This window comes from Kogia breviceps, chromosome X (assembly GCF_026419965.1).
Source record: "Kogia breviceps isolate mKogBre1 chromosome X, mKogBre1 haplotype 1, whole genome shotgun sequence".
Taxonomy (NCBI): Eukaryota; Metazoa; Chordata; class Mammalia; order Artiodactyla; family Physeteridae; genus Kogia; species Kogia breviceps.
The window spans coordinates 27,439,365-27,454,096 of NC_081330.1; the positions used below are offsets into that span (position 1 = coordinate 27,439,365).

At 36.7% G+C, this 14,732-nt stretch overlaps 1 protein-coding gene across 4 annotated transcripts in view; it reads left to right on the forward strand.

The window, feature by feature from the left end:
* The window catches only part of LAMP2 (lysosomal associated membrane protein 2), a 37,826-nt gene extending 23,798 nt beyond the window's left edge, over positions 1–14,028 (forward strand). The window contains exon 9 of one of the 4 annotated variants that reach the window (XM_059050070.2): positions 8,349–14,028. In XM_059050070.2, the coding sequence (XP_058906053.1) occupies positions 8,349–8,488 (140 nt within the window). In that variant the 3' untranslated portion in view covers positions 8,489–14,028. Of the gene's footprint in view, positions 1–1,383; positions 3,789–8,348 lie in introns of those variants that run through there. The other 3 variants (XM_067023561.1, XM_059050071.2, XM_067023562.1) reach the window with 3 other exon arrangements.
* The last annotated feature ends 704 nt before the right edge of the window (positions 14,029–14,732 follow it).

Consider the following 14,732-nt stretch of genomic DNA (forward strand, 5'->3'; position numbering starts at 1 on the left):
AAAAATACATTCAAGAATTCATTTCCCCCTTTGTCAGTTTTGCTTACATACTTCAATTATTTTGATCCTTTAATAGTTTTACTTTTGAGTCTTTATCGAGCTCGCCTACATTATTACCTTAATTTTAGGTCCAGATTTGTGTTTAGAACTTAAAAGCATTTGCAGTGTAGAATCCGCTCAAGCCTGTTTATCTAGTCAGCTGTAATAGACATGAGCTGTGTTTTTTCTCTAATTTGAAACTTCGGTTTTTATGTACATAGAATTAAAAATGTCACCCAAAAGAGTATACAACATTTAGTACTGATAATGAATGCGTAATCTACTTGTGGAGCTAGGTTCTTGACTGTGGGTACCTATAAATACAACACAGTGGTAATACTTCACTGTTTAGGAGGAGGAAATAGACTTTCAGTAAGGTAAGAGTGTTGATTGGATTTTACTGGATCAGACTACTCTCTAGAAATGGGGAAAATAGCCCCTGTGGGCTGCCAGCCCTGACCAGATTGATAAATGTGGTAAACACACTCAAATTAGTAAGAGGTCCCAGTTTCTTGACTTTTGCAGCCACTAAAAGCATATACTTGAAGTCGGGAATCTGTAAACTTTTTCTGTAAAGCCTCAGACAGTGTTAGGTTTGGAGGCCATGTGGTCTCTGTCACAACTATTCAGCTCTGCTGTTGTAGCATGAAAACAGCCACAGGCAATAAACAAATGAGTGAGGCTGTGTTCCAATAAAGCTTTACTTGTGGATACTGGAACTTGAATTTCATATAATTCTCATGAGTCACAAAATCATCTTTTTTTGTTTTGTTTCCAATCATTTAGAGATGTTCAAAAGGCATTTTTAGCCCTGGGGCCAGATTTGGCTCACGGGCTATAGTTTGCCCCATCTTTGCTCTAAAGGATTCCAGAGCCAGCATGGCTGTTCTAATCCCACAGTTAAACCTTCCTGATCTGCTCTGAGTTTCCCAAAAGACATTCACTCTACCACTAAGAGTCTAATCCTGCTGTGCAGCTATCTGGCTAGATTAGCTCTCTTCATTTCTGATAAAGTAATACTCCTATTTTGGAAAGCACTTGGAATATAAACAAAGAAATATAGACACATGTATTTGTTTTACTCATAGATATAAATAAATGAGTATATATTCATATATATCTATCTCTAGATACACACATACATGAATGAAAGGACAAAGAAGGTTTAGGATTTTAATTCTAGGACACTCCATAATTTTATGTAGCTTTACCATTAAAATATACCTGTCTTAATTACTTAAAGTTGATCTTATAAGAGCATTTCTGAATTTTGAATCAACATCTTTTACTTTTGGACATCATTTTTTTTATTATACTCATTATTTGTTACACACTTTTTCTCACCTACAGCCCAAGAGTGTTCGCTGGATGATGACATCATTCTAATACCAATTATAGTTGGTGCTGGTCTTTCAGGCTTGATTATCGTTATAGTGATTGCTTACCTAATTGGCAGAAGAAAAAGTTATGCTGGATATCAGACTCTGTAACACTAATCCACATGTGACTCTGTTACAAAACAATAAAGCAAGTACAAGATCCAAGATCCAACATGCAATACTGTTCGATTTAAGGTATATATAGTTGCAGTTCTGATCTTAACAACAGGTGGTACAGAGGATTTTGAACTTAAATAGATAAAAATACCCCTAAAACTATAAACTATAAATTAGTCACATGATTCTGGTTTTCCCAACTAAGGAATTTAAAAGTTATTTCTACAGCAAAATCACGTGGATTATAGATTCTATTTTATTGTCTTGAATTAGTATTGCATTGTTCTCACTTTAAACATTCTGGCTAGAAATATACAGCTTAGGAAAGGGTTAACCGCACCTCCACATGTAGTCGAATTGAGACAACACATTCTAAGGTGGATTTGTACTTGCTCCTTTGCATTTTTTTGGTGATTTTGTTTGCAGGTTAACTTAGCTGCTTTGGCATTGCTGTGTATTTGACTATGAGAGATATGCCAATAGATTTGAACAGGGTCTAGTATTATTATGTTCTTAGCAATGCATGCTTTTCTAATGCCTTTTGAATACATTTGTATTTAATGTGGCTGTAGTGACAAAAGATACAAAAGCTTTAAAAATTTTAGAATAGGTGTTAATCTTATTGTTTAATCTTTTTAAGAAAAAAACTGGATATTTCCGTCTTTTAAATTGTAAGACACAAGACTATTCCAACTGGGCATTTCAATCCATTTTCTAGACGTTTTAGAGATAATTGCTAGGCAGTGCCAATTTGGGGTGTTAGTCCTTTGTACCCGTAAATTGGCTTCTACATGCAGTGCTAAAATTAATGTAGATTTCTCTTTAGCTTTTTAGTATCCTTGTTGGTGATGGTTTATTTTATTCTCTTCTTTTCTTTTCCTTAAAGAAGAAATGCCAGTATGTCCTAGAACCTAGATAAAGAACTTGCACCTAACCCAAAAGTCTTGGCCTTCTCTTTGTTCATGAAAAAGCTGTTCTTTGTTTCCAGCTTGTGTTGATCGCTACAACATTTACTAATTTGGCTTTCACATTTAAATAGTTCTGTGCTAATCAAAACTTACATTATTATTGTTCATTATGGTAGCATCATCATTAATTCATGTACTTTGTGTTCAATTCTGTGCTCTGGGGAGTCGCACCAATTGTCCATTTAACCTGCACCACCTAATGTTTATATGAGAAAGTAAAACATTGCTGCTTGATAGTTAGCACATCAAGTATTTCTTGCTGCTTCTAGGTCTTTCTTTTTTCTTTTTTTGGTATTGAGATGGCTGAGCAAATATTAAAAAATTGTTAACATGCAGCAATATATGGCAGGTTCCGTGTTTTGGGGGATGGGAGATTATGTGTGCCTCCCATTCACTAGAAAATGAGATATCTGGGTTCCAAACTGTTTGCGTTGAATAAATTTGGTAGTCTAGTGACACACACACAGAGGCAATTGCATGTTACCATGTGTATGTCTATAACTACCTTTCGAGTTACATTGGCATGATAAATATTTTCTCCCACCTAAATTTGCTCTCTGTTTAGAGTAGCCTGAAAATCTTACTAGCTCAGAATAAGATTCCTGACTAAGCCCCTCTAAAAGCTACATTGAGCTGCATTGCCAGCTTAAGGCACTTTTTAAAGGCTAAATATAAATCTGATTTTTAAAAAATATTTTTATTTAAATAGTGTTTTAGTGTAAGATTGTTAACATTGTAAGAATGGATAATGCTTGCAAGAATGTGAGCCTTAGATATTTCTCATGAGTCAAAACAAAGCAGCTTTTTTAAAAAATAAAAATTGGAAGCACAAGTGGGTGGCACACTGGCTTAATGCTGTTAATGTTTCTAAAAGTTTCTACCTTTAGATTATATATCTGATTTATATTAAAATACCTCTAATTAGTACTGTTTTATAGAAAATCTGACTTAATTGAATATTTTTGTATTTTACATGGGCCAGTTTATATGCTATCATTTACACTATCATTTCCTATAGCCATGTGTGTTCTTTGTACCTTTTGTAGTTTTGCTTTCACGGATTTACACCTTGATGATATAACACTCTATTTGGTTTCTGGGTATTTTTCATGGGTTAGCATTTGTATAAAGAAACTGGTCCATGTAAATACTTTCCATGTTTTTTCCTCAGATGTTTAAACCACTAGTTGATGTATGGTATTTCTCTTCAGATATTTGCCTGTCCATTTGCTCAACATATTGCTTCTAAAACAAACAATAAAGATTCTTTTATTTCTTAAGGAAATTTGCTCACATTTCTTTCCCATTGGCTAAAGTCTAGATTTTGTATACTACATAATGGCAATTTCTTCCAAAAGGAAAAACTTAAGAAATGCTTAGAAGTAGAATTAATTATTTCCAGAATGTTCTGTGTATTACTGTCTGGAAGAGTGGTCCCATACATAGGTCCCTACTGATGTTGGGGTGGCTATAGAGTAAGAATCAGGTCTGGGATGAGATGTGTGTGGCGCGCGCACGTGTTTGCGTGTGTGTGTGTGTGTGTGTGTGTGTGTGTGTAAGCTCCCCAGCTGAACCTGATGTTCAGGCAATTAATTAGGAAACCAGTGATCTAGAATATTTATTTCATAGTAAAAGTGACAGAATATCTCTGTACACTTTTCTCAGGTCCTAAATTGAGGCTGATATTTAGTATCTGTACATTTCAGCCACACAAACTGACCTATTGATCTGAGCCAAAATAGGATTGTGTGTAATCTTTCTCTCAGATCACCTTAAAATGCCTGAACCTTCCAATCTCCAGATAGCTTCCCAGTCCACCTTAGTATATCACACAGAAATTCAGCAGCCTGGCTAGTCGCTTTCCTCTGGATTACCCAGATAAGCCACATGACTGCCAGTAGTTAGTCCAGAGCTCCCAGCTCTACTAGCTACCATGTGACTTTGGTCAAGCTACTCAACTGGAGTCTCTCTCGTTTTTTCATCTGGGGACTGAGGGCTGTTAAGTCCTGTTACTCTTATTTCTTTGAGTGATAGTTTTTCATTTCAATGAAGAAAAATGTACATTTGAGTATTTTCAGAAGGAACCTGATAAGAAGCTACTTGTTAGGCATCAAGAACATATTTACATACAGTGTAAAACACACCATCTGAAGTTTCTTGCGGTTTTTTTTAGGAGGAATTATTATGAGACTCAGATATTTTTAGGATTATAGCCTTTTATCTGTTTATTTAGATAGATAATGTTACATTGTCTTGGGCTCAGCTCTCTCCTACCTATCTCCTGATCTTTTACCCTGGTACATAACTTTCTGCATCAATAATTACCATATCTTATTTTTGAAACTAGTATAGAGTAGCTTCAGGTATCTTCAGATTCATGTAATATACTTCAAACAGTTTGACTATAGATCTAAAAGTTATATAATAAATAAGATGTCACGTAAGGATGTGCTTCTCAATGCTGATTCTTCCAAAGAGAATTTTTGACACATTGGTTTTGAAGAGGTGTTTGTTTTATACTTTATTAGAAATGTACATCTTGGCTTTTCAGCCCTCACGCTGAAAACTGTATTTGAAAAATTTCTGAACTAACAGAAAATTGAAGATTAACAGCATCTTAAAAATCTACATGAACCTTTCCATCGAGATTTCAACGGTCAATGAAACTTTATCTTTAAAAATCTTCATTGCTTCCGTGACTATTAAACTCTTCCACAAATACACTTTTCCTTTCCCCAGAAAAGTCTCAAGTGTACATTAGGCAAATAGATCAGGTCAAAATGACTTATAGAATGAGGTTTTCTTTTCTTGGATGTGATTTTATTAAAATTACTGTTTTACCAAAATTTCTTTCCATTACCTAAAGAATTTTTAAAGGCCAAATTCATAAAAATCAATAATTATTATAAATTAATACTTCACATACTGAGAGCATTTTAAGTAAATGACAACATCTAGAAAGATCTTTGTATTAGCAGAATTGCCTTTTTGATCTACTCTGGGAATATTTGTCTTGCATGAAAGCCTTAACAAAGCCTTATTGGCAGTATTTATGAAAGTCGTTTCAGTACTAGGTCAAATACCCAATTTGGGAAAGAGGACTATGAATTCGTTGCCAGAATAAGAAATTAATCTAATGAAGTTTTTAAAAACCAAGTTATATTAAATCCAAGACATAATACTTTATGGTCATGTCACCTAATAGTTTATATGCTGGGTGGTGATTTGGGAAATTGAAGGGGAGGAGCTAACTGGGTGCTCTTAACACCATATATTCACAAGTCACATCTGGCAACCTCAGCTATCTGGATTTTTAACAAAACCGAGAAGCAAGTAAAAAAGATCATTGAGCTGGCAGCCAAAATTGATGTCATAAAGTCCATAAACTCTAGGATTGCATCTTGTTCCCAGTTATTGCCCCAGAGACTAGCAAAAGGCTGGCACATTTCTTACATGCAAACACAATCAGATGTGCCTTGCAGCTATTCATTTTTATTTTCGGCACAGTTCTAATAAGTTTAATTATCTGATTTATCAATCCCTGGTAAATTGCAAGCTAGGAGGAGAACTAGGGCAATAAGAGGCAAGGAAATGGAAAATAGAAGCGGTGGTTCAACACGCTAGCCACCTCCTCTCTCTGCAAACATATCTCCATCTGTACTATCCCTTTCTTCTCCAGTCTCAGTAGGTTTTCTTCTGGACAGTGCTTCTGGAATCCCATTTCCCCTGCCTCCCAGGAGACTTTGTACCAGTGTCTTCAACCTGTAAAATGCTCATGGCTCTTTCCCTCATCCTGTAACCACAAGTCTCTTCCACCCTGAAGGTATCCTTTCTTGACCCTGTGTCCCCCTTCTAACTACCTACCTTTCTTCTAAACGTCTCATAACGAGTACTGTGTGTTCCCCATCCCAAGTTCTTGATCTCCTAACCAGTCACGTCCCATTCACTCCTAAACCTGCAACAATTTGACTCCTAGCCCCCACCCTCCGTATTGCTACATCCAGTGGACATTTCTCAGGCGTCTCTAATATTTTACACTGTTCTCCCATGATAATTGAAATTGCTTCCTTCCTTGGCTTCTGTGGCACCATTTTCTACCTGCCTTTCCTACTTTTTCTTTATTCTTCAAATATTGGTGTTCCCAAGGGTTTTGTCTCTGATCCTCTTATTACTCTTATCCGCCCTTGCTGAGAAATATCTTTGTCCCTGGTTTGAACTATCACGTCAACCACTTGGTTAGGACATAGGTATCTTAAACTCAGCAGATCCAAAACGGAATGTCTCCCTCTTCCACATATCCCTCTCCACCCTGCCCCAGCACGCAAATTTTAAAAATTAAATTAAAACCCCACAAAAATAACTACAAATAAAACTGAAATGCATACATTCCCCCTGTGTTCCCTATCACAATGAATGGCACCGGTGTCTACATTATCATGGGATTGGAAGCCATTCTACAATATTGTCTCCTCCTACATCTGTTTGGTCAATTCTGTCTTCTAATTGGATCTCTAGTCCATCCCTTCTGCATCTGCACTTCATTTACCGAGTTCAGGACCATATTATTGGTCATCTGGCTTCTAGCAGTAGAGTTGCTTCCTAACTTAATACCTTCAGTCTTCCATCTGCCATAACTTCTGAAACAAATATCCTGCTTAAAATTCTGCAGCAATTTTTTTGGAGGGGGCATCAGTATAAGGCCAAACTACCTAGAGCATATGGTGCCATTGTGAGATGATCCTAGTACCCTTTTCCACCTCTTTTCCAAGAGTACCTCTTTTTTTTTTTTTTTTTTTTTTTGCGGTACGCTGGCCTCTCACTGCTGTGGCCTCTCCCATTGCGGAGCACAGGCTCCGGACGCGCAGGCTCAGCGGCCATGGCTCACGGGCCCAGCCGCTCCGCAGTGTGTGGGATCCTCCCGGACCGGGGCACGAACCCGCGTCCCCTGCATCGGCAGGCGGACTCTCAACCACTGCGCCACCAGGGAAGCCCTCCAAGAGTACCTCTTAAGCCATTGTTCTAGCTATGCCAACCTGCTTGCATTTCACCCGAAGTGCTATGTTTTCTTACCCTCCATAGTTGTCTGTGCTGCTTTCTATACCTGGAACGCCCTTCACCCATTACCTGCATGGTTAATTCCTACTCATTCTTAAAAATTCAGCTCTGGTGTCACCTCTTTCAAACTGTGTCTTGTGTAACAAGGCTGAGTTGAGTGTGCCTCTGAAATATTTCGATGACACTGTGTGTTCCCTGCCCCTATTACAGCACATTTTGAAATTATAACCACTGATTTTCTTATCTGACTCCTACACCAGACTGAAATCTTGAGGCAAACAGTTATGCAATCAGGGCCAGTTTATACCTTTTCTTACTACTAAATGGCCCCATATTCCTATGCATTGGGTTCTTACATATGCTTTATATAGTTGTTCATTTGGTTCATTTCATTAATACTTCCCAATCTGCAGTGTTCCAGGCACTATGCTTCTTCAACATCATAACTATTTGCCTCTGAAAGCTCAAAGCCTGATCATCAAGGAAAGGCTAATTATATTTATCCATTATCTTCCATTTGAAAAATCTGTGAAGTATGATGTGATCATTTTATATATCTTTCATCCAAAATGACTGCATTTTGGGGGGTACTTAAAAGTATAAGATTTGGTTATTTGGAAAATCACTTTTGTGGAACATCTCATTTGCTGGTAATGAATTCCAATGACTTGTTGCCTTGGTGTAAAACACAAATATGTGTGTTGGGAAGTACTGTCACTTTAACTTAAAATGTACAGATCTGAAATTTTGTCACTGTTTCTGTTCTCAATTGTCCTTTCTCCACATCTAGCTCAAGACTGCAGTGCAGATGACGACAACTTCCTTGTGCCCATAGCGGTGGGAGCAGCCTTGGCAGGAGTGCTTATTCTAGTGTTGCTGGCTTACTTTATTGGTCTCAAGCGCCATCATGCTGGATATGAGCAATTTTAGAACCTGCAGTCTGATTGATTATATAAAAATACATGCACATAACAAGATTTTCTTCCCTTTCAGTTTTGAAATACTTTGTTCTTTAAGATTGATATATTGAAACTTTAATTCTTAAATCAGTCCCAGCATTTTGAGATAATTCTTTATTAATAAAAACTGTTAATAGAACAGCATAAAATTTTTAAAAAAATGTTGTATTTACTGGTCCTGAAGACAAACTTGTTGAAAAGAACATCGGTGTGCGGTGTTTCAAGGTCTATCTTAAGAAGCCTTGGCCAAATTTTGATTCTAACCCAAGATGCCTTAAACTCATTAACATGGCCATTATGAAGATAAAATATGTAGTTGTCTCCTAATGGAATTAATAAATGTTGTTTCACTACCGGTGTTCTGTTTCAGTGTATAAGAATTATCCTGATTTAAGCTCATCACAGTGCCTTTGCATATAGTTCATTAAATAAATGTTGATGTGGCATAAATGCCCATCAGATGCTTCAACTTGGTTTTCAGTTGAATGTCCTCAGGACCATCAGCATTTTTTAGGTTATGTGACTTTCTTTGAAGATGAAGTCAGTATCTTTGGCTTGTGATTTTTTCCCTAGGTGAAAAACAGACCCAAGAGGCTGCAACAGAGCTTCAACTGGCTTCAGAATTAGAGTTTTCAAAAAACTGTTTCTTTTTCAGCAATAATAGATGGAAAGGATTCAAGCATATTTAACCACTTGCCTTTTTAAAAATGTTTTTCTCTTCCTTGGATGCCTGATTAGCATTGCAAGATAGAAATATTCTGTGAACTAATTAGGAGAGATTGTGTTGTGTTTCTCTACCTCATCTTGTTGGTCTCTAGAGCATTAAAATCTATCTAGTGTTGTCATCAGACTGGTACTTATGAGCTGTAAGCAGCAGCAATCTCAGAAGGGAGGCAGCGAAGCAAAGCAGCAACTCGGCTTCTGCCTTTTCCAAGACGGCCCCTGTGGGGCAGAGCATAGATGGCGTGTAGACAGAAGCTGTTGGCATGAAAATGAGCTAGATAATCAGCCCCTGTTGAAGCACGCTCCATGGTAGAAGTGCAGCACAGATATTGGATGTATAGACAAATAAATAAGAAGGAAGCTTAATCAGTAGACTTGAGAATTTCCCATGGAAGTGATTATTTTATTAATTCATTCTATGTATATATTGACTTGTTCAGAATTTTTGTAGTTCACCGATTACAGCATTTTGGTACCCAGCTATCAGTCTCTGAAGGCTTTCAGTAAAATATAGTAAATCTTTTTAATAAAACCTAATGTCATTACTAAAATCTGTTCTATATACTCAGAACCTCAGCAGCATTTTTTTTATGAATGACAAAAGTGCAAGAGGAGGAAAAGATAAAACTAGAGGAAAAATGCAAGTTATTATTCAATCATAAATCACACCAAGTATCACATTTTGTTAATTGCATTAGACTTATACTGGAAAGGACCTTAAAGGTTCCTTACTATAACCCCATAATTTTTTCAGAAAGAGGAGTGACTTCACTGAGGTTACATATCTAGTGGGCAACAAAACCATTATTAGCATTTTGATTAAAAATTGTCCCAATGAAGTCTAGTCACTCAATAGTAAGACTAGTTTAAACTTGAAACTGTGAGATCAGAACTGGGCACTTTGAGTTTCTGTACTAACTAATTTCAATAAATGACACATGATACCAACTTTGTTTGCTTAAGTATTCTTAAAAGTATTGAATGTTGGCTTTTTCAATGGCTCCTATTTTGACCTCTGTTTGCTACTTCAAAGCCTAAACCTCCTTGGATGGGATCACAAACGCGGGGGGAAAAGAGAAGGGAATGAACACTTGTTGACCTCCTGATGTGTATCATATACTTTAGAAATATTATTTAATCCTCAGATACCTTATAATATAGGTATTCTTATCCCCATTTTACAGATGAGGAAAGTGAGGCCCAGTTTAAATTAATTGACCAAGGTCCTTTAGCTAGTAATTGAAGGAATCAAGATTGAAACTCAGTTCTGTCTCAGTCCAGAGCTCAGAATCTACATTACATGTGCACACCGCCTTCCTGCTGGTCCGGTGGAGTGTACTGCAATGTCCATTGGACTGTGCTATTATCCTTCCAGGCCACTGCTCAGCTAAAAATAATTACATATAACCTGATAGCTACCTAATGCTTGTATGAAAAAAATTATACTGCATTTTCTTGATCATGAGCCCTTTTTAACTTAGATGTTATTACTCATACAGAATTCTTATTTAGTATTTTCACGATAGCTGTGGCAGGGGAGAAAGGGAGTGGGGAAATAAGCAGGTAGTGGTTTTAAGTGAAGATTCCCGCAGTGCTGCTCTTTCCCCGCGGTGCCATTAGACAATTCAACATAAAATCTTCCCATATTAGGCAAGCACAATTCTTTGTTTTGGACCCTTTCCCGTTCTTCCCTTAACTTCTGCTTTTTTGTACTGAGGAATTAGGTGTTATTTGAGATGAAGTGACAGTGAGAGATACAGGAGGATCAGTTGCTTGGAAGTACTTGGGTGGACATAGTGAAAATAAGAAAATAAGGGTAATGCTGTAAAAGACTAACCTATGTACTCTTTCAAAATGCTTGTTTCTTGTTTTGTTTCTGCTTAATTGCATTCCTTACTAATTTCCTTTCCTTGCTTTCTGTCTGTTCTTTTCTAACAGCTGAAGAATGTTCTGCTGACTCTGACCTCAACTTTCTTATTCCTGTTGCAGTGGGTGTGGCCTTGGGCTTCCTTATAATTGTTGTCTTTATCTCTTATATGATTGGAAGAAGGAAAAGTCGTACTGGTTATCAGTCTGTGTAATCAATTCAATGTAGTGCTTTTGGGTTTTTTTTTTTTTGCCATCAGAAGTTACGTTTTCCATTGGCTAAAGAGCCAGGAAATGCTGTGCAATTGCTTGTCTGAGATATGCAGATTAACCTCAGTGAGTTTGCTAGCTAACTTGGGCATGAGTAGCACTATTAGGACCAATTTCTTCTTTTTTTCCTATTTGTTTCTTCCTTTGTAAAAGTGTAATTGAAGGAAAAATTGTGGCTTAGACTACTTTTTTTTAGTGACTAATGATTCTAAGCCTCTGGATCCAATTATGAAAGCATTTCTATTAAAGTATAATTTTATATGTTGCAGTTACTTGTATTTTGCCTCTGACATTATTTGCAAAATCAAAGCTGTTAGAGAATTTAACTTGCTTCAGGAAACAAATTCAAGAACATAGTGAATTCGTTTTCATTGGTGGCAAACATAAAATTTGGTTTGTAATAAGACTTAGGTTCCCCACGGCCTAAACACGATTATTTAAATTCTGATTTAATTTTCCTGCTAGTTAAAAAGAAAGAAAGAAAGGAATGTCTTCATAATATTGTATTTAATAGCAAAAGTCTGGCTGTTTTCTTTATTACTGTTAGTGGCTACTATATATTTTAACAAGGATGTCGCAACTAAGACGCGGTGCAGCCAAGATAAATAAATATTTTTTAAAAACCCCAAACAAACAGGGATGTCTTTTTTTTTCCTACTGGAGTTTGGAATATATTGATTACCTCAGACTTGCCATTTATGCTGAAGGATGAGTAAGATCTATGGTGGGTTTTTTTTAAGGTGTTGATATAGAAAGGGTTATTTTTTTTAGAGTTATGATTTAGAATTTTTTTTCCCTTACAGCCTTAACTTGTTCACAAAGTTAATTCATCCTCCACTAAAAAAACAAAACAAAGCTTCTCTATTTTGTGTGCCTCCTATACTCTCTCATCCCCTGTATGAATAAGTTCTAAATGATAATTTTAATGTATTGGTTTCTTTTCTCTCACAGCAGCATGTGCTAACTCTAGAGGCTAGTGGGCCCTGAAGTATCATCAGTCATATGGCTGCCTGGCCAGAGCTGGACCAGGATTATTCTGTAAATCTGTTGATTTTGATACAGACTTATATCCCTGTAGGGACCTCTAATGGCTCTGGCTACTGGAGTAAGGTACTAGAGGCCACTCCTCCCAGTGTCTGCTTGATTGGCTAGGCTATTGAATTGTCCTTTGATTTGGAAGCACACTATTGTATTTCTCTAGTGTCCAAATGGCTGCTTTGCACTCCTGTTATTAGCATAAGGCAGATGTTTATTTTATCAAGCTATTTTATCTCTATATAACTAAAAAAGAAAAGTTTTCCAAAGATCTGCCTTCACTTTAAAAATGTTACTTGGATTGGGACTTCCCTGGTGACGCAGTGGTGAAGAATCCGCCTGCCAATGCAGGGGACACGGGTTCGAGCCCTGGTCCGGGAAGATCCCACATGCCGCGGAGCAACTAAGCCCGTGGGCCACAACTACCGAGCCTGCGCTCTAGAGCCCACGAGCCACAACTACTGAAGCCTATGTTCTTAGAGCCTGTGCTCCACAACAAGAGAAGCCACTGTACCTCAAGAAGAGTAGCCCCCGCTCGCCACAACTAGAGAAAACCTGTGCACAGCAACAAAGACCCACCACAGCCAAAACTAAATAAATTTAAAAATGTTCCTTGGATTAAAAAATTAAGCCTAAATCTTAAATAAAGTTAGTTATTACATCCAAGGATTAGGTCCCCATCTACCTCTTAGCACAATGCAGATGCTCACCACTGTATTGCTGGCATTAACTGATGCCAGGTCTCTTTGCTGATACATGAAATTGGAAAATTTTGGTTTTTTTTAAAAAGAAAATTCATCAACATCTTTCTTTACTATCTTTATATATAGTGCATCTCAAAAGCATATATTCCAAACTGGAGTAGAAACAGATTGCTCAACTGCATTTCCCTTAGAACTCTCTGGTTCTGACTTGTAGACTCAAGCTCTCGTCTCTTTGCTAAGTATATAAAGAATGTTTCCTTTTAAAATGTTCTCCTTTGAAAACAATTTGTTATTTGGTCAAAATGATGGCATCATAAAGAACAGTGGCTTCGTTTCAAAAAATATTTTTGAGATGATTGTCTAAAAGCCAGATTATTTAAATCAGCTTGTGACCTTGCTAGGTATATGGATTGGAAAATTCAGATACATTCAGAATTATGGGTTCATTTAAAAGTTTTCTACTTTTGGGGTAGGAGACTAACATCACTAATTCTTCATTGGGTATCATGGTTTTATCTTAGATAATTAGCAAACATGTTTTAATTCTTTGAGAATTAAGATTAATTGAAATATATTAACAGAGGGTTCAAACAATAACTGCTTCAACTCCAATAAAATACAGGAAGCCCAAAATCTATGAACTGAGTGTTCCATAAGCTTTGCTCACTGAGTTCATTTTTATGTCAGTACAATAGGGGGGGTCAAATAGTAGGACTTTGAACTCATAAAGAATTGTTTTTACCTAAGCTTCTTTGGAAGAACTGATGCCTGCTGCTACCTAAAGTTTTGTATATATCAATATAGTAAACTAATTAATACCTACAAAATAAATACTGTGGTACTCCTGTTTGATCTGATGTGTGTGAATTTTAGATTGATGGATTAAAATATAATAAAGATCATACAATCTATATCACTATGGATAACTTCATTTTTATTCCATGTTCTCAGTCTTAAGAGCTTAGATTGATTTATAAAATCTAAGTTCCTCAAATTATTGTCTTTTGAATTGTCAATAGGACTCATGATCTCATAGGTCTGCAAAAATTAACCAAGTGCCGTCATTAAGAAGGCATTAGAACCTTTAATGCAGACATTTCAAATATGGGGGCCTATGTGGTCATGAAAATTACAAGAAAGTATTGAAAATAAAATATGGAAATCAAATGTAAGAGCTTCATAATAAGTGTACTTTCAGCATATGTATGTCTGCATTGATAAAATGTACTCACTGTTGAAATTCATTCCATTCTGAGCAAGATACACCTCAGGGATATGACAGGGGCTGAGAAGGAGCTATCCATTTTCTGAAAATTCCTTATAACCCAGCCTAATGCTCACATGTTATATGATTGGATTAAATGACATACATTCCTTTTTACATAAGAGACATTTTTGGTGGGAGAAGGAATTGAACTTTGGATCTCTCCATAGTTCCTGAGGAACAGGGTTTCATTTTCTGATAAATGTTTAATGGCTTCTAATTCAGTCAAAAAATGACCTTACCTTGCGTTTGTGGGACTGGGGAGGGGGTTCTTGACAGAACCTGTCTTGTCTCAGCTTCGCTGAATATATTTCACAACTCTGCACCTCATAGAGCCTCTGAAAGAAGCACTT